This window comes from Dermacentor albipictus, chromosome 5 (assembly GCF_038994185.2).
Source record: "Dermacentor albipictus isolate Rhodes 1998 colony chromosome 5, USDA_Dalb.pri_finalv2, whole genome shotgun sequence".
Classification (NCBI taxonomy): domain Eukaryota; kingdom Metazoa; phylum Arthropoda; class Arachnida; order Ixodida; family Ixodidae; genus Dermacentor; species Dermacentor albipictus.
This window is the reverse complement of record NC_091825.1, coordinates 171,938,371-171,959,265: the sequence shown is the minus strand read 5'-3', so window position 1 is coordinate 171,959,265 and position 20,895 is coordinate 171,938,371. Positions and strand designations below refer to the sequence as shown.

At 45.6% G+C, this 20,895-nt stretch overlaps 1 protein-coding gene across 7 annotated transcripts in view; it reads right to left on the bottom strand.

The window, feature by feature from the left end:
- LOC135916679 (E3 ubiquitin-protein ligase SHPRH) overlaps positions 1-20,895 on the bottom strand; it is a 375,022-nt gene that overhangs the window by 306,200 nt on the left and 47,927 nt on the right. For all 7 annotated transcript variants that reach the window (XM_065450123.2, XM_065450124.2, XM_065450125.2 and 4 more), the window contains exon 5: positions 10,173-10,311. In XM_065450123.2, coding sequence (XP_065306195.2) covers positions 10,173-10,311 — 139 coding nt within the window. The remainder of the gene's footprint in view (positions 1-10,172; positions 10,312-20,895) is intronic.

The following is a 20,895-nucleotide window of genomic DNA, read 5'->3' as shown; positions in this document are numbered from 1 at the left end:
AACACATTCACCGAGCTAGTACTCGACAAAACGTCGTCGGGAGGTTGTAGTGTCAGCTGTCGGTCCTCTGCTGGTTCTTGATCTGCAGGCGGGTGAGCTGTCACGCTTCTTCGGCACACTGGAAATAGGTAGCGACTTCAAGATTCTCCTCGTCAGTGATGTGCGGCAGCATGGCGTTGAGCATCGTCGTTGGGTTCCTGACATAAACCAGCTTGAATGGCGTGATTTGTATTGTTTCTTGCACCGCCGTGTTGTAAGTGAATGTTACGTACGGCAGGACGGCATCTCAGGTCTTGTGTTCGACGTCGACGTACATTGCTAGTATGTCGGCGAGGGTCTTATTCAGCTGCTCCATAAGACCATTCGTCCGTGGGTGGTAGGCCGTTGTCCTCCTGTGCCTTGTTCAGTTTCAGTTTCAGTTTATTATTCGTTCATAACAACTTGTTACAAAATATGGTATACAGACAAGGGTCCCAAAGTCAGAGACTGCACCGGGACCCTTGGTTTAGAAGTTATACAAAAAAAAAATAAAGCGGAATACAGAGCAGAGAAAGAAATCATGAAATAAGCAAAATATAACCAAGAAACTCAGTGACGACACACATAAAAAAAACAAAAGGAAGGATGCACAATCAAAGGTAATTCCACAGCTTCTAAATAGCAAAATAACATTGTAGGAAATTAATCAGACAGCAAATAATTCTTGAGTTCACATTTGAAAGAGTACAAGGTAGTTGACAACTTAATGGAATATGGAAGACTGTTCCAAAGTTTAAGCGCGCAAAATGAGGAAGCCATCTTTCCGTAATTAGTATGACATAAAGGCAACAAGAAATTTCCTTGTGCTGCAAACCTTGTGTTATTGGGATTAAAAAGGAGATCAGAACTAACAAAGTTGTAAGAAACTTGTTGATTTAGTAATTTGAAAAATAATATGGCTAAATGATAGTTAAACAAATCAGTAACTTGAAGAATGCGGTTAGTACGCAGTTGTGAAGAGGCGTTAGAGAAAAAATGGCTTCGCGTTATTATGCGGATAGCCTGATTTTGAATGTGCTGAATAGAGGAAAGATGACAATGATAAGTATTACCCCAAGAAGCGATACCATAAATGATATGGCTATGAATGAAAGCGAAGTATAACGATAATAATGCTTCTTTGGAAAAAAATGCACGTGATTTGAGTAGTGCTCTAATGCCAAATGCTGTTTTTTGTTTGATGTGTTCAATGTGGTTAGTAAACTTAAGGTGGGGATCTAATTTGATGCCGAGGAAAGAAACACAAGTGGAGGCAGGAATGTCATGCCCATTCAGAGTTATGGTCGGAGAGCAAGGTAAATGCCTCTGCGATGACTTAAATACCATGAATTGCGTTTTCGTAGGGTTTATAACTAGAAAATTAGCGTTACACCATTCAGTAATTTTTGACAGATCACTGTTTAATTTCGATGTTAGCGAAAGTAATGATTTATCCGAGAGGGCAACAGTCGTATCGTCGGCGTATAATACAGGTAGGGTATAATTAAGGCAGTCAGGTAAATCATTTATATAAATGGTAAATAATAGTGGACCTAAAATCGAGCCCTGAGGCACTCCTTGGTTAATAATCTTGCTTTCAGCGAAAGCCCCGCCTGCGTACACTGTTAATTCACGATTAAACAGATAACTTTTTAATAAATTAAGAGCTGGACCAGAAATGCCAACAGACTCCAGTTTAGTAAATAAAACTTTGTGGTTTATTGTATCAAAGGCTTTAGTAAAGTCTAAAAAGGCCGAGCCAACAAAGTATCCGAGATCAAGTGAATGTCGAATATAATCAGTTAATGCTAGCAAAGCCAAGTTAGTTGAGCCTCCTGAACGAAAACCGAACTGACAGGGTTTCAGCAAGCTAAATTTGTTAAGGTAAATGTTAATACGACGATGTATTAATTTTTCCACAACTTTACTAATTGAAGGTAAAATACATATGGGACGATAGTTCGCGACTTGAGCTTTATCACCCTTTTTATGAACAGGAATGACTTTAGCTTTTTTTAGACTACTAGGGAATATACCTGTCTTGAACTTAAGGTTAATTAAGTTACTGAGAGCATCTGAAATAGTCGGAGCAGCAAGCTTTAAATGAAATGCGGAAATTCCATCGGAACCAGGACTTGTGTTCTTTAAGTTGAAAATCTCAGTAAGGACTTCTTCATATGTTACAGGAAACAAAAAGAAAGATTTATCGTATCGGCTAGTATGATAAACAGAAGGAACATGGGTAGTATTATAAATTTCATAAAAGTGATTACTGAACGCACGAGCAATGCTAGGCGGGTCAGTGATAGTCACATTATTGTAGATTACTTTTTCAATGGAACTGCCGGAACGTGGTACATTCAGAAACTCGTTGATAAGTTGCCATTGTTTTTTTGGATGAAACTTATTTTTCATGAATTCATTTTCGTAATATTGTCTTTTAGATTTCTTCAATAAATGACTCAACATGTTGCAATATTTCTTATAGCGTAATGCTAAATTCACATTGAAAGGCTGTTTTTTAGTCTTCCTATACATGTTTTCTTTTTTCCTCATGCTTACAAGTAGCCCATTAGTGATGCAAGGATTATGCGGAAATTTAAATTTCTTTTTGCATTTAACAGTGACAGTGTTAGCATGAACCGCTTTTAAAAGTAAAGAGGAAAATAACTGAAGCGCTTCTTCTGGATTTAGTTTGGTAGCAATAACTGTCCAGTTGATTTTGTCAATTGCATCAACAAAATTTATGATATCAAGACGAGACGTAAGATAACAGGGATCTGACCTAGGAGGGTTAGATTTGAATGTGACGAAAACAGGGTAATGATCTGATATGTCTATGTCAATTACACCAGACTCGGGTGAAGGCGAAATATTAGTGAGGGCATGGTCTAAGAGGGAGCTGCTTCCTTGAGTGGAAATCCTGGTGGCCGAAGTTATTAATTGCTCAAGCCCAAAGCCAGAAAAACAGTCCGAATAAGCGCATACAGTACTATTGTCGACATCGAGCAAGTTAATATTTATATCACCTACAATTAGGACAGGCTTGTTTTGACTAGTAATTGTTTGAAGAACTAAGCTGAGATGACGAAGGAAATCAGGTATGGAAGAAGATGGAGAACGGTAAATACAGCCAATAATAATTCCGCCACAATACTTTGGAAAAGACAAGGCATCGGTTTCGATCCAAACAGTTTCGCAGTGAAATAGATCTATGGAAAGGTCCAGTCTACGTTTATATTTAATGTGGGGTGCGACGAAAATCGCGCTACCACCATGTTGATATGCAACACGGTTAATATACTCAGCCTGATAGGCACGGAATCCGTATAAATTGAGAAACTGAGAAACTGCGAAAGACGCCAAACTGAGAAAGACGAAACTAGCGTTTTATTGGGTGAACTTATGCCCTCAAAAACAGGCTACACTCAAAGAATGGCGAGAGCGGCGAAAACAGTCGGCGATCGGCGAAAATCTGATCAACGGGTCAAGCGCGTCCACTTTTATACATCAATCGTCGAATGTTCCAGACTAATCACTGGGACCCGCACGCCTTCCACAAAGTTCTACATTATTCGCGTCACGCACACATGCAATCAGATTACACAAGGTTCGGTCACAGACAGTGGATGGAACCATCGATAAAATTCCAGAAGCTTCCCACACATGCAAGCATGTCCTGCGCTGTGTGATAACATTTGTTAGGCGGTGAAACGTGTCGCCCGATGAAGACAAGTACACGTGTCAATATGCCCTTTTTGATTTACGCAATAGCCCAACTGACTGATTTTTGAAGTATTTAAATTGAGCCTTGTAATATTAATTTGTTTTGTTTAACTTCAGCTTATTGTAATAGTAATCTTTTTTCTTCAGTAATGCTAGAATAGGCTGTGTTATCCAAGGACATATGGCGTGATCATACCTACGTTGTGTGCACGTATACGATGACTGCTTTACTGCGTTCGTGATACTGCAAATAATGTTATCACATTCTACTTGCACGCCGTCATTATACAGCGTTTCGAACATAGTGTGTTGCAAGTTGTGTTGTACTTGCAAATAATTAATGCGTGTGTGATATCTCGGGAGCAACTTTCCTGTTTTACGAGTATGATATAAGTACGACTGTGGCATGAAAAGAAAAGTCGGGTGGTGATCAGCAATTGTAAAATCATAAACACCAGCTTCTACGTTAGTATCAAGACTACACAGCATGTGATCAATAAGTGTGGCAGAATTTTCAGAGAAACGTGTTTGTTTGGTTATAAAATTTCTAAGATTAAATCATTGTACGAGGAACAAGTAGTCGTGGCACTGATCCTTTAGCAGATCTATATTGAAGTCACCACAGATTATTATCTGGGAATGCGAGGTTACACGTTGAATCAGCACACTTTCCATGACGGATATGAAGTCATCTACGCTTGAGCTTGGGGGGCGATATACTACACCAGCTATGACTCCACATTCAATCGTCGCAAATAGCGTTTCTGCAGATTGCCGAGTGCTCTAGATATCATTTAGATGCTGGAAACTGAGCTCGTTCCTGATAAACATGGCTACTCCACCGTTATGTGTCGCATGCGCTCTCGGCTGTGACATCACATATCCAGGTATATTTATGTACTCATGTTCCTTTAGACATGTTTCTGTTATTGCGATTATATCGTATTGAAATGAACGTTGTGACAAATAGATTAGTAGCTGGTCGAAATTTTTCTTTATGCTGCAGATATTGCAATGGAACACTGATATGTTTTTATGTTTGTGCCACGCCCTTTCAACCTCTGCATTATTAATCATCTCGATCAGTTACTGTACTCTATCGAGGTCCTCTGCGCATGTCACGTGCAGAACCTTCTAATTTTCTGTCTTGCACAATTAACACTGCCGTCTGACACCCAGGCAAACTTCAAATTTTTTTCGCATTTTGCATTCAGTGCTTTTGCTAAAGGTATCTTATTTGCTGGACAAAGGTGTTCATTCACAAACAGTGGCGAACTATCCTTGAATCCCAAGGTGGATGTGTTCAGCCTCTGCTTTTCTGCCGCTCTCAGAACCCAATCCCTCGCTTTGCGAGAGTGGAATTTTACTATGATGTTGGGTTTCTCTTTGGTCTTCAACGGGACTCAATGAATTACTTCGATGTCAGACTCGGCAATCTCAGAGGCAATACAAGTTGAAATTTCTTTCATTGTCGAAGTTAGATCTTTGTCTCGGGCTAAAAGTATTCCTTTTATTTCCAGGTTGGTCTTACGACTGTATTGCTGCATGTCAGTTCATCCTTTCTTACTCTGAGTTCCTTTACAAGACGCAAGTTGTTGTTTTTTATTTCCCTATTGTCGTCTTTAACTATGGTTATTTCACTCTTTAGTGTTTGCATTTCTGCTTGAAATGCCTCAAAACTTTCATTGATGAAGTTCATTGCTTGTTTTACAGCGTCCAGCTCAGTTCCTATCAAGCTCGTCAGGTTGCGTTTCATTTCATCATATTTCTCATCAAGTCTACTAGACAAGTCTACCAAAGCCTTGGCAAGTTATTTAACGGTCGTAGGAGCCTTTTCACTCAATTGCGCACACAGTAGGGTGCAGTCCCGCAGCCTAAGTAATGATTACTTAAGTAATGATATGAATAGAACATACCTGCACAAAATAAGTACTTCGTTAAAGGCCGTTTGTTTGTTGCGGCTGCCTGGACTGCTCCTGTGTGATGCCGCTCTCAATTGAGGAACCATTTAAGTGCCCAGCTAGTGACGTCAGGGCTCATGAGGATGCCCAGAAGCATTTGGTGGTCCGGCGGGTACCTTACAATGGTCAGTTGGATGGATCCCCCTGTGGCTGCGTGACCTGAAAGAGTGACTAGGCGTAGGCGTTCGTTGTAAATCGGCGACGGGTGCTCTGGCTGGTGACATCAGGGCTCATGAGGATGTGCAGAAGCATTTACTGGTCCAGTGGGTTCTTTCTAATGGTCAGTTGGGTGGTCACCCTGTTGCTGCATGACCTGGCAGAGTGACTAGGCATAGGTGCTCTATGTAAATTGGTGACGGGTGCTCCGGCTGGTGACGTCAGGGCTCATGAGGATGCGCAGAAGCATTTGGTGGTCCGGCAAGTTCTTTCGAATAATCAGTTGGTTGTCCTCCTGTCGCTGCATGACCTGGCAGAGCGACTAGGCGTAGGCGCTTGACGTAAATCGGCAACGGGCGCTCTGCAGAAAATAAGTACTTTGTTAAAGGCCGTTCGTTTGTGGTGGCTGCCTGGACTGCTCCTGTGTGATCACAGACAGTGTACTTTTCTTTGTACTCACGGACCAAGAGCCACTGATGTACGCGTTGCGTGAGACACTGGTGCACACATGGCACAGAAGCTCCGCGAGATGTCATATATCGCAGAATTCACGACGGATATACACCATGTCAGCGGGCCGGAAAATTCTGTTGCAGGTGCCTTTTTGCGCAGCCCAGTGAATGCCGTCAGTCTGCCGAGCGACACTGACTTCACCACACTAACAATGGCTCAACGCAGTGACAGTGAGCTGAATCCCATACTGAAGACTACTACCAATGCCTTGAAGCTGCAATGGCCGACTGAACCCACAGGATCTGTATGCTGTGACATGTCCAAAGGCAGGGCCAGACCATTTGTGCCCACGAATCTTTAGTACAACATTTATGACTTGCTGCACAGTGTCACGTGTCACCGATCTCAGGGATGTGCAGATGTTAGGAGAGATGGGGTCGGGAGACGCAGAGCAGCACAGCAAACAAATTTTAATTAACCCAAACTCAAAAACTCAAAATAAAACTCGTGTAACTAAAACACCATGAAGAGGCGCCAGCACCTAAGCCACCCACTTAACAGTGACTAAGCCATCACTTACTGAACTCCAGACCTGCTAAGATTTGATCAAGATGCCAGCGAAAATGCCGTTTGCCCCAACACCCAGCAAAACATCCTCATTATCAGCACACCCAGTAGCACCAATGCAGAAAAATATAGGAAGCTTGAGGCCATCAGGATCGGCGACCACCAATGTGAGGTCAACGCGTATGAAGCGGCACCCAATCATGTGGGCAAGGGGGTCATCCGAGACATACTGCTCGAAGAAGACACCAGGACCATTAACACCGAGATCGTCAAAGACAAGAACCCAACAGCCCTATCGGCCAAGCGTCTTAGCAACACTACGACAGTCATCATTGCCTTCGAAGGCCTGAAAGTCCCTACCCTCATCAGGTACAGAAGCATTCTGCTTTGCTGCTCGCCGTACTGGAAGCAGGTCGACATCGGTCACCAATGCAGTAGACTGGGCCCCCGTATGGACGCCTGCCCAAATCCCTAGTACAAGATCTGCAAGGGCTGCGGCGCCAAGAACCCAGACCCCCATCACCAGTGCATCCCAAAATGCAGCCTATGCGGAGGGGAACACCCTTCTTCAGAGAAGGGTGTTCCCATGGCAGACAAGTCCTGCCGAGCAAAGTTCAAGACTCCATATATCATCAAGAAACGAAGACGGGAAAGGAAAAGAGCGGAAGCGGAAGCAGAACTCGAAGCAATCAAGGAACCCGGTGGAGAGCAACCCTCCGCCCTGCGAAAGCCAAAGTCCAGATCCAGAGATCAGGCTAGGTCCAGCTCGACGACAGCAACTGAGGCCCCTTGATCCCGCCAGTGAAGCTGGCCGAGGAGCTGAGCCCGCAGCCATATCCCGGGACCAGGCCGAGCCAGGTCGAGATCCAGCCGCCACCACCAAGGCACTCGGGAAGACCAGGCCATCCGCGAAAAGGTAAGCTGGGCAGATGTGGCCAAGGGTGTGCCAAAGCGCAGCATCTCCAGGGTAACTGCCTCAGAACCACGAGTCACCAATAACATAGACAATGAGGTTATCGCAGAAATTAAACATGAGAATGCGATGCTCAGGAGCCTAGTACAAACAGGTAACTCAAGAGGTGCGCGAACTAAGAAAGGTCGCACCTCCTGCGCAACCCCCTAGACCCACTCCCGTGAGCACACATGCTCCAAGCAACAATGGCGAGGAACAGGACAAAGCAACTCCACCCGCAAAAGGGAGAGCTGCGCTAAGCCAAGAAACCAGTCGTGCCAAACATGCGAGATTAAAAATTAACGCCATGCTCACCGAACTGCAAAGCACAATGAGAAATCTGTCTTCGGCCATATCCAGCCTCAAGACCAGGGTAGCAAAGCTCGAGAAATGTGCGATGTGGGCACTGTCTCTGTCACTATCACCATGGCCGAACGCGGCAACTCGTGATATAAGTCCAGTCATAATCCCAGATGTTCCTATGATGAAACCACAAGCAGCTCCAATTTCTCAACAGCTACTTATTTAAGACTCCAGGATGGCCAGACATGATAGAGAGCTATTGGTGTGGCAGTGGAACTGCAGAGGTCTAGCCGGGAAAAAACAGGTCCTACAACCATACGTAAGAAACATCCAACCCAAACCCGACGTGATAATGCTATGAGAAACCATGGGCACGTCAGCCAACATCCCGGGCTACCACGCCCTCATCCCTAAATTTCTAAAAGATAGAGGCATTGCCACACTAATCAGAAATGGCCTAGTACCTATAGAACATGAGATTAAAGGCCCGCAGGCTGAGCATATTATGATAGAGATTATTCCTAACAGAACACAAAAGAATAGCATCTTTCTACTCAACATATACAGTAGCCCATCCAAGAAACGGCAGTATTTTCTCTCCCTGCTCAGAAAGACGGCCGAGCTCGCTGGCCTGAACCCGTTATTCGTGGGTGGGGACTTCAGCGCTCCGTGCCATACTTGAGGATATGGCCACACCACAACCAAGGGCAAACAGTTATGGCAGAATTCGCAAGACTTGGAATACACGCTCATCACGAACCTCATGAATGGGCAACTTGGTTGCAAGAGATACCCCACCGGACATAACTATGATGAAACCATCGAGAAGGCTACCTGGAGAAACACCCTAGAACACCTAGGTAGCGACCACATGATCATCGAGATCATGAGCGGGAACCACCCCCTTGTCAAAAGCTTCAAATGGACAGACTGGGAGAAGTTCCGCAACCACCGGGACATCAGGCTAGATGATGAGCCCATCGGCGACATTGACACATGGATCACAGACCTGACCAGAGATGTCCGGGAGGCCACGCAAACCATCACTTCCGAAATCCTGAGGGAGAAGATGGACCTATGGGAAGCCAAGAAATTCATACAAACCTGATGGCAAAGCCAGCGGCTCAATCGAAAGCTGAAGAAAAAGATTACTGAACTAGACAAACAAATACAAGAGCACTGCAAAACCTTGAGCAAGCAACAGTGGGACGAAGTATGCAATGCCGTGGATAGCCAACTCCACAAAGGAAGTATAGGGCATCTGCTGAGGCACCTGCTGGACAAAACCCAAAGGAAATCCAAGCAAAGACACGACATGCAGAGACTTCTGTACAAAGAAAAAGGGGCGGCAAGCGAGAACCAAATCATCAAGAAACTCTACGACAAGTACCTTTCACAACGACCGACGGTTCATCCCGGCAAGTGCACTGGCAGTCATAATCCCAGGTTAGATGGAAGACTTTAGTGAGGCGGAAATCAGAATGGCACTCCAAGGACCCAATGGCAAGTCAGCCCCAGGACCGGACAGGGTTAACCACAAAACGCTTAGAAACCTGGACAACAGATCCGTTACCAAACTCACGGGCATATACTGCGAAACCTCGATATAGCGAACAAGACTATATTGAATTATTGCGTATATCGCACACTTTCTATATATCACCGGGAAAATTTCATGCATTTTTTATTTTTTTATTTCTAATGGGCAGGGTAATTTCGGGCTACAACCATTATGAGCTGCTGTCATACACTTCTTCTTAGTTCAGCATACCTCTTTGTCCCTTTTAATATTAGCTTTTCTGTACCTTTTCCAAACTACGCATTTATGACTGCCCTTTTGCTCATTATCATGCTTGTATATTGCTTTGCGCTGCTATGTGTCATGTGACAATTTCTTTGTGTATTTCCTGTTTGCTCCCTGTAATCCACCTGTCGGGAACCTCGAGGGTAAATAAATGTTTCAATTATGATGACAGTACACTGGAATCACAAGACCGATAAGTGCTACTGCATTTTAAAAGAACTTTTGCACGTACCAAGGTTTGATCACAGATGGGCATTGGGTGCAGAAGGATACACGCAAGCAGCTCCACTGTCTTGCCAAGTCCCATTTCATCAGCCAAGATGCCACCAGGTGTGGTAGCGCCCACAAAGTCCATCTTCTTTTCAACAAAGCTGCAACATTGTGCACATATAAGAGTCCTGCATGCTACATTCCACTAAAAACATGCTCACATCACAGTGCTTGGCATATTCCTGGCTCATAACAGCCCTAAAGCAAGAGGAACACGCACTGACATGCATCAATTTAATTCATTTGTTTCTAACCTGTGCCTTTGCTTTTCTTCATTATACGAAAGAAGCCAGAAACAAACTAAGTGAAGCAATATTATTATACATGAGCAAGTCACATGGTCATTGTTAGAAACACATATCCTTTGGTTGAATGGCTGCTAATAGAGCCAATAGTAAAGAGTTTATCTCAAAGGCTATTTCCCTGTAAAGTTTATTACAATGTGTGAGCAACCTGTCAGACTGTACGGCTGCAACAGGTCTGACATTCTGAGCACCACAGTCACTGCATGCCTACTCAATAATCACAACCTATTCGAGGCTAGAAGAAACACTGGAGGAAACCACAAGTACACTCAGAAAGCATTTACTATGTTCGCAACTAATGCTTCAAACAGTTTGGCTATCTGTGCAGGTCATCCCTAGGGGGTTTCCTTGAAAGGCATACACTGGTAAAGTGGGAGATTCCTGCTCATTGGCTGTCGTATGGGTGGCTCTGCTGCAGCAGAATGCAAGTCACCACAATCTACAAGCACGACGACATTGACATGCTCATCGCTTCATCGCTCATCAAGCAAGGTGAGCAGGATTTCATGCGACTCGTACCGAGGGCACTACCTGCCTGTAGCCCACAAGCTCTCACTCTCTCCCAAGTGTGCAGGCTGGATCACTTTAGAAAATGTGTCTCAGAAATCTTTTTTCGTTAATAAATACGTAAATTAATGAAATTTATGCAGAATTAGAATAAAATATCCTACTTTCGAATAACTTTTCCGTTTTTCAATATTTTATCTGGTTATTTTTCTGTGACCCCTGAAAGTGGGAGAAATAGGGTCTCTTGAGCGACGTCTGGGCTTCATACCAGGCATAGGAAAAATTAAATTAAATTATGGGGTTTAACGTGCCAAAACCACTATCTGATTATGAGGCACGCCGTAGTGGAGGACTCTGGAAATTTCGACCACATGGGGATCTTTATGTGCACCTAAATCTAAGTACACGGGTGTTTTTGCAATTCGCGCCCATCAAGATGCGGTCGCCATGGCCAGGGTTCAATCTCACGACCTTGTACTCAGCAGCCCAACACCATAGCCACTGAGCAACCACGGTGGGTCAGGCATAGGAAAGTGTTATAAAATATCACATATTGCTCCTTATGAACAACTAATTGCAAGGAAACTCAAAAATAACTTTCTTTCTTCTTTTCATAAGAAGCCAACAAACACTGACACCAAGGACAACATAGGGGAAATTACTTGCGCTTAATAAATGAAATTAAGAAACAATAACGTAATGGAAATTAAAGTGGATGAAAAAACAACTTGCCGCAGGTGGGAACCGAACCCACAGCCTCCGCATTTCGCGTGCGATGCTCTACCAATTGAGCTACCGCGGCGCGGTTTCCCCATCCACTTTCTTGGGTATTTATGTGTCCTAGTAGAACCATGGGAGTGTTAGCCAGCGCCGCCACTCACAGACCTTGGTGGCGGACGTGGAACGTCCTTCTTGCCGCAGGCGTCACGAGAACGTGATCTTTTCGGGTGAAGGCAACTGGTCAATAAACCCACATATGCTACCTGAAGGCATCAATGTTGGCACCAACGAAATGCGAAGGTTGTGGGTTCGGTTCCCACCTGCGGCAAATTGTTTTTTCATCCACTTTAATTTCCATTACGTTATCGTTTCCTAATTTCATTTATTAAGCGCAAGTAATTTCCCCTATGTTGTCCTTGGTGTCAGACTGTGTTGGCTTCTTATGATATGACTCACAAAAATCGAGCCCCTCGGTTAACCCCTTTCTTCTCGTTTCTTTCTTCTTTGTCATTTAAAAAAAGAGTTTTTAATCGGTGCTATTATTAAGATAATTGACGAGTGGTTTCTTAAAAAGCCTATGATAAAAATTATTAAAATACTAAGAGATCAAAATATCTGCATTTAACACATCCTAGTGCATGTGCATGCAAACTTTGCATGAGATTTAATAAAATTAAGGTGAAGGTATCACAGCCGCCATCTTGTGTGTAGTTCAGATTCTCCCACCAGGCGACGCCACTCAGCCATTTTTGGAAAAAGGGGGAAAAATCTGCTCTTAGCCACCGCAACATGCTCTGGTCTGTCCCTGTTGTGACGCTGTGACAGGTGATCTGCTGTAGTTGAGAAAAATGCCCCCTCCTCCCTTCTTTTCAGGACGAGCTGTGCCTGGCACCATTGTTTTGTTGCTGCGCGTGATGGCCTTCCCACTGATACTTCCAACAGTGGCTCGGTCGAACCTTTCTCCATGTAAAATGGTTAGTGCTGCTGATGGCGGCTATAGTCATGGTAAGTGCTTCGTCACTGACGCTTTTGACATGGTTGTTATGTGAGTGGGAGCCACTGCTTCGAAAACCGTCTTGGTAGATGGCCTGCAGACTGCAGTGCTCACTACGTCGATGAAACACAACACTTGTATTAATAAAGAAAGATTGCGAGTGAAATGGATGGAACCTTGAGTGACATTGATCGTCAACTAGTTTTGTTTCTTTTTCTTCCTAGTGCCTTTGTTCTTCTATTCTTCAGCATTCTGCAAAGTATGGGCCCGCTGAAGGAAGGTTCTAGGCTTGAAATGGTAAATGTAGCGTTGTGCCTATGAACACATATACAGGGAAGGAAATTGCTACTGACCCCAGTAAATGTCTAGCACAGTCTGCTGACACCTGGAGAGCGGTCAGCAGTGGAGGAGGGGCGGCGATAAAAAAGCAGTCATAAAGGTTAGTGTCATGTCGCTGCTACACCCCTGCCAGCTTCATGCCAATAACAATGTTTATTACGGCGAACGTAACATATACAAGAGCGCTGTGGCGCCATCTGTCGCATGTGGCCTGCGTCACGTCAGCAGTGCCATCGATTGCGAAGGCACGACACTACATCTAGCCCTCCCTCAACAAGAGAACGCAGGTTATATGCATACAACCAAAAAACCGTCACTGCTTGTGGCAGCCAGCTAAATTGTTGCGCTAACAAATTGATAGTAAAGTCACTGGTGGCGATTGCCTAATAAAGTCACTGCAATCAGTAAGTTCACTGCACATAATCCCTGAACTTTGCTGGCAGTCTTCGCTCCTGTGTAGAACAGCGGAGTGCTGACTCTACTGGCTGATGAGAGTTTTCCGATTCGCCACCACGATCAGCACACAGTCCAGAGGTCATAGTTCCAGCTAGTGGACTCCCTGGCCATGAACATGGGCTTGGCGTGCAAGGAGGCAGTGGTGACAACAGCGATTCTGTAGATTATGCTTCATCAGGCGTTGGTGTTCTTTGGGATGTGGTGCTCTGTGTTGCTGAGGACAGTGCCCGAGTTCTAGTGTTGCCTGCTGGCATGTCTATGTCCATGTCCCCCCGCAGGGATTCTTGTCTCACCATTGTTTCTTGTACAGCTTCAGGGGCACAGCGGACAATTGAGAGGCATTCCACGCCCGGCCGTCCTACAGGTGAAATTACCAACGTCCTATGTGTTTCAGGATATTGAATGGCACCAAAACTTGGGGTGCCTTTCATTGCAGGTAGAGGACGTTTGACATGCACATAGGCACCCACTTTGAATTTGGACTCCCTGGCTGCTTTTTGCTTGTCTGAATACGCCTTGTTTCTTTGTTGGTGATCGTATACATGATGCCGAAGTCTACGCAGTTCCCGGGCAGGGTGGGTGCCGAAGTCTGTGGTTGGCTGGCCGATGACATCTAACAATGTCCTCATGTGACGTCCATGGAGCAACACTGCTGGGCACAGACCAGTGGCGCTGTGGGGGGTGGCGCGGTAAATACTCAGGTACTCCATAACGGTGGCCTTGATAGGTCGTTGCTCCAGTAGAGAGAGTTGTATATACGATTTAAGGACCCTGTTGAACCTTTCCACCGCACCATTGGCTTGAGGGTGGTAAGCTGCAGAGAAGAAATGTTTAATACCCCTGTCTTCTAGGAAACACTCGAATTCACTTGACGAAAACTGTCGGCCATGATCCGAGACTAGTTCTATAGGGTAACCCTCTCACGCAATGACCCCAAGGAGGAAGTTTATCACAGTGCGGGAAGTGGTGTCACCGTAGAACGCAATCTTTGGCCATCTGGAGAAGAAGTCCACCACCACAATGATAAACCGACAATCAGTTTGTGCACATTCAAAAGGCCCCATGATATCTATTGACACTTTGTCCCAGGACCTGTCAGGCAGTGGGACAGGCCGGAGCGGTACCTGTAAGCTCTTTGCGCACTTGCCCGAGGCTTGGCAAACAGTGCAGCTTCGGATGGTGGTCTCCACTTGCTTGTCAAGGCGCAGCCACCAGTACTTTTCCCTGATGCATTGCTTGGTCTTGACTATTCCCGAGTGGGACTTGTGGGCTTCTGGGTGGAGCACAACTTGATAGTAGGCCGATGCCAGGTCTGCCTTGGAGAAGCAGCATGCTCCGTTCAGTGCATCGAGCAGTTCCTCCATCTGAGGCAAGGGAAATCTGTCTGCTACTACAGCTCTGTTAGGCTCTCGTAGATCGACGCACAGTCGAATGCTACCATCTGCCTTGCGAGCTACTACAATTGGAGAGACCCACTCGCAGGCATTAATTCTCTCGATAACATCTGCTGCAAGTAGCTTCTTGATCTCGTCGGAGACCGACTGGCGGACAGGAAATGGTAAGGGCCTTAGCTTCTGCGAGACCAGCGTGACTGAGTTTTTCATTGTGACCTTATGCTGCACGCCTTTGACAAGCCCCAGCCAGGCAAAAAAAATGGCCGAACATGATCCATAGTATTGGCGGCATACCAAATTTGGGAGGGCCTAGCGCTGCTGTTGGTGTGGCGTTTTGAGGTTGAAAACCAGGGCTCATGGCGGAAACTTCTGCATGTCCCTCCGTGGACATGTGCAGGCAGCGCAATTCTCCCATAATGCGAAGGTTGAGGGCTTGAACCGCATTCAGGCGAAGGAAACATGTCCCACATGGCGTAACATGAAATGTTATCATGGCTGCTTTCCCTTTGTACCAGACTCAAGCATGAAATACCCCGAGAACGGGAATTTTCAAACGCACAAAGGTGAAACACCTTTGCGTGTTCATCGTCACAACATATAAACAGCGACACAAGTGCCTGCATGAAATCACTCAATTTAAACAATGTTATGGGTCACAAAAAAAGAATGAAAAACGAAACTGAAATTCGGGCCTCCAAGATTCAGCGACGTGCGCGACCATCTTGGAGGCTGGTGCGTTTCGCCGATTTCGCTAGGTGCGCTGAGAGCCAAAGTCGGCCGCAGGCACCTATGGGAGTGTCCACTCTTTATGTTTACTATGTTACTATGTTATTCTATGCCACAACCTCATACTTGGCAGCGCAGCACCAAAGCCACTAAGCAACCACAGCAGGCCAATTAAAACAACAATTTCTCCACTAAGATTGACTAAATATGGAACTTGACATCCTCAGCTTGCGTTCTGTGACGACAAGAGCCTGATCTTGTGTGGTGTGGCAAGGCAGAAAATAGTGTAGCCTGAGTGCAAATCTGAGTGACGATTGCAGTTGCCATTGGATATTTGTGACAAAGAACTTTCATGAAAGCAAGCAAGTCATTTTTCGGCGTGCCACACTATCATCCAGGTAAATGGGCGTGGTGCATGTGCGAACTAGATTTAGAACATCACACGCCCAGTGTTGGCCCATGAATTGACGCAGATGTACCAATAGGGTGGAAGGTCGTGTGCTAAAATTTATAACGAAACTAAAATTATCGGGTTTTACATGCCAAAACCACTTTCTGATTTAGAGGCACGCTGCAGTGGGGGACTATGGAAATTTGAACTACCTGGGGATTCACGTGCACCTAAATCTAAGTACACGGGTGTTTTCGCATTTTGCCCCTATCGAAATGCAGCCGCCATCGCCAGGTTTCGATCCCGCGACCTCTTGCTTAACCGCCCAACACCACAGCCACCAAGCAACCACGGCGGGTGTATAACGAAACTGATGAGCTACACGCTGAGCAGACTGTACGACCTTACTCATTCAGCGTGACTTTCCTTCCCGACTGCCCCATGAAATGAGCCCCAGTTCAAATCATCTTTAGCTGGTCCACATATACGCAAACGAGTAACACCTTCATGTAACATTCGTAATGCGTCTATACCACAAAACAGTTTTCATTTTCTTGTGGCCTGGTTACAATAATGCCGCTAAACACTCCAAAGACGCCAAAGCTCAAACGGATTGCTTAGGCTTGGATTGCAGGGCTAAGCACTAGCCAACGCATGTCTATGGTTGTGTGCTTGCCGCTAAACACGCATATCCTGCTAAATTTGGCTACTTCATTCGAAACTAGTGCTTTGGCATAGGTTAGCACAGCTCGGTGGTTTGGCGCAAGATGGTGCAATTGGCGCACCACTTCCATCCCTGTAATCATTCAATCATCATTGTGCCGCCTGTGTCACATCATAATCGTCAGGCAGTCACTATCATGCTTCCATTGTCTGGCCATCATCGTAATGCCATCTTGGTAATGCTATTATCGCCACTCCAGCTTAGTGATCTGACACTCGTCATGCCATCATCGTCACGCCATCATGATACAGGTCTGTAGGAGGATGGCACGAAGGGGTAGACGCCGTAGCCACAGTTTATTTAGGCTGGCCAGCCATGGTGCCGTTGGATCTCGGGAGTGGCCGACACCGCAGCCGCTCAGGTCGGGCGCTTGCGTGTTCATTCTCGCGCTACCTGCACATGAGCCCTGTTCTTTATCAAAGGCTTTGGAGGCGATATAGTCGTGCCCCTACAGGGCCCCCCTCCTAGTGAGAAGCACGACTGAAATAAAGTCCAGTGATAAAGTCCAGGAGAAGTGTGCAGATGGTCTCGGCATTGATAGTATTGGGTTCCCGCAATCTGAGAGAGATTTACCAGGCAGCACCGGCAGCGTACATCGTGAGCAAGGCGCAGCCACAGCGATGCCGTATTGTGAAATCACAACCTGCCGCAGGTTCTCGTAGATGCCCAGGCCAGTAGAAGTCGGAGCTCCAAAACCAGACCGTCTGGTAGCTCAAAACTTGCATGGAGATAGCGCATGTGTTGATCACTCGCAATGTAGACGTAGAAGTGATGCTCAAGCTGAAGGAACCAGATGGCAGGGCTGCTCCTGTAAGACTGCGGTAGGCCATGCATGTGCGGGAGGTGTGAGCAAAGAACATCAGAAGGCTCGCCTGCAGCTGCTTGCAGTGAAATCACAAATGCCGATAGCATCAGGGTTGCGGTGGTCACTGAAGGCATTGCAAAGGTTGTGCTTGTGGCATTGCCATGCCTGCGAGAGCGAAACTTACGCCTAGTGTAACTGGTGGCACAGCCTCTGAATCAGTGGAGTGAGGTGCCCTGTAATGGAAAGTGGACAGCTTGCGGAAACGTCCAAGGAAAGAGAGCAGGGGGCCGTAGAATAGCTGAAAGCACTTGCGTTTGGCCCAGTGAATTCCTTGGAAAGAGTCATCGCGCAGCTGCCTTTGAGATGAGGAGGAGGCTCATAGACCGAGTTGCAGTTTGAGACCAAGTTGAAGTTTGATGCTGGGGCTGGCACATGCTGACAATTGGCATGCAGGTTTGGCATGCAGCGATGGGGGACGACAAGATGTGGAATGACACGACAGTTCAAATAGCAAGATCTGTTGTGACAGAGCACCAGCTGTAGGAGAATGAGCACTCAAGGTGGCGTCGTGAGCAAGAATGGCTGCCTGCAAGTCATTGTAGAAGTCGGGGCTGGGGAATGACAGCTGGAGCCTGGAACACAGTCAGAGCCTGAAACCTTGTTGAGAAAGAAGTGGCTGTCCAGTTGGATTAACCAGATGTCCAGCACATCGATGTGGAATTCCCATACACCCTACAACCGTGGGACATCTGCTGGACTGTGTGAGGACCTTGGTAGAGTCGGTGCGTCAACCCACCAATTTGTGGGTTGACACTGGCATGGCTGGGCTCGGTCATCCGGGTCACCAATTTGTGGGAAGGCTGGGTTTGGTCATCCGAGTCACCAAATTGGGGGGGCACAGTACGAAGAGGTAAATGCCGTGGCCATGGTTTATTTAAGCCGGCCAGGCCATAGTGTCATGATATCTCGGGAGCGGCCGGCACCGTGGCCGCTCAGGTCAAGCGTGCTAGCGTGTTCTATTCTCACGCTACCTGCACGTGAGCCCATTTTCTTCTTCATCTGCTTTAGAGGTGATAGTCACACCGCTACAAGTCGTCATCCTACCATCATCGTCGTCACTTCAGTATTGTCATCCCATTATCATCAAGTCATCATTGTCATACCACCTTTGTCGATCCATCAACGTCATTACTTGTTCGTCATTCTATTGTAATCATGTTGCCATCATTCAATCGTGATTATGCTGCCATTGCCATGCCATAGCCATTGCATTTTCGTCACACAAATGCCATCGTGTATCCGTTGTCATACCGTCATCGTCATGCTGTCCCAGTCGTGCCATCATTGTCATTCCCTCTTCTTCATCCGGATGTCATCATACAGTTGTTATCTCACATGGTGGCGGTGTTGTACCATTGTCATAATTTCAGAATCTACATCTCATCGTCGCCACGCAGTCGTTATACGTCTGTCATGCTATTGATATCCTTCGTTCGTCATTCCATCATCACTACATCAGCTTCATACAGATGTTGTCATGCCTTCATGCTCATGGGCGACCTTGGCAAGCCACAGCAAGTGCCACAGCAAAGTGGGACGATATTGACGTATGTGGCATATAGCCAAAGCAACGAAAGTCTCAGAATTGCCACTACACGTGCTAAATAAACGTGAATTTAGGAATTTGGCTTGTCACTACATTGCTCGATTGCTATTCACATTACGTCAACAGTCGTCGTGAGATGAGCTCTGCCTAATTATTATTTTTCTGCCTTTTGTTCAATTCACCCTGCCGAATAATCCAACTAGTTTCGTCGATCCTGCCAGCATCGAATTAACCCTTCAAGGGTCAATAACGTAAATACACGGCGCCGCGAATGATCTGCAAAATGGTCGATGCCGTATATTTACGGTGCCGTCTGTATATTTAAAAAGTGCGCCAATTTCCTAACCTTTTCTTTTCTGTCATGTGCTGCCACTATGTGGGAATACAGGGAATTTTTTTGGCGCGCCTCCCTCTCTCACTTTTCGTTGCATGGTTTGTTTTAGCGCTAGTTTGTTCCAGCGCATCTATATACTACCGCTCACACATTGGCGCACGGGCGGGCGAGCAGTGGCTTAGGTTTTGTTCCGCGAGCGGTTTCGGCTTCTTACAAAACTGATGGCCATCTCGTTACTAACTGCTCAAAGGGCGACCGCTTGTTTCTCGCTCGTTAAGTGCTCACAAGAGTGCACATAGGAAGGATGCCACCGTGCATGCGTTTCCGTTGCTTTTTTCTTTCTCTCTCTCTTTTTTTCTTTTCTTTTTTTAAAGGCTCCCAAAAACCAACTGCCTCTAGTTTGTGATAAGATGAAAATTCGCGGAAGTTTATTACACGTCTTTTTTTTTTTTTTTTGACGGGCACACAACCGCAGTTTTCTTGAGTGCACGCACCTACGCAGTTCGATTACGCTATGGATGTACATATTAGTGTAAGAGCAGGAACCTTTGAGTCTTGCGTAATATTCTCGTGTGTGCATTTTCAAAGCCTTGAACTATAACAATGCATAAAATTTTCAATTCTTATAGGTTTATTTCTATTTTTATTGTTGTTACTCATGAATGAAGAGTACATATATACCAATGCAAAATCTTTTTTTCTCACTATACGGTCACCTTAGAAAAATTACAGTAAATTTCTTTCGAAATAACTCCCTAAGAAGAATTGGAATCTGCAATAACAAAAATCGACCCTGGACGGTCACACCTGGCGAAAAAAATCGACCCTCGAAGGGTTAATGAAAGTTGACTATAGTTTGGTTAATTTAGCTACTTAAAAATGCCCGCTTACAGCTTACTGCTTGTCAGTAACTTTTCCCCTTCTTATTGGATAGTGGTGCACAGCTGTCCGAGTGTTGTGCACATAGGGACTGCACTCTTCATACGCATTGTACACATTTGCACAGTGAGCATCTGTTGCTTGTGCAGCACTAATGTGAGCCGACAACATCGGTTGAATTGTTCCGTTCATATTTCGCATGAAAACCCCAGTAGCTGTTTTCATCACATAACCTTATGTGGGATGCGTCGTTCTTGCCGCAAACCAGATGCCATCTGCGCCACCTCTGCGTACTATGTGCCACTGACAATGAATGCCAAATAACACTAAAATAAAGGCTCCAAATGTGGCAAGGCATACATTCTTCTAACAACACATTTAATTGTTGCTTGCATATGAACTGCACCAAGAAAAGTTGGACCAAAATTTATGAAAAATAAGTGCTGCCCTTAAACAAGGATATAGGTTATTTCCTTGCGGATTACAGTAACTAATGCAAGCACCA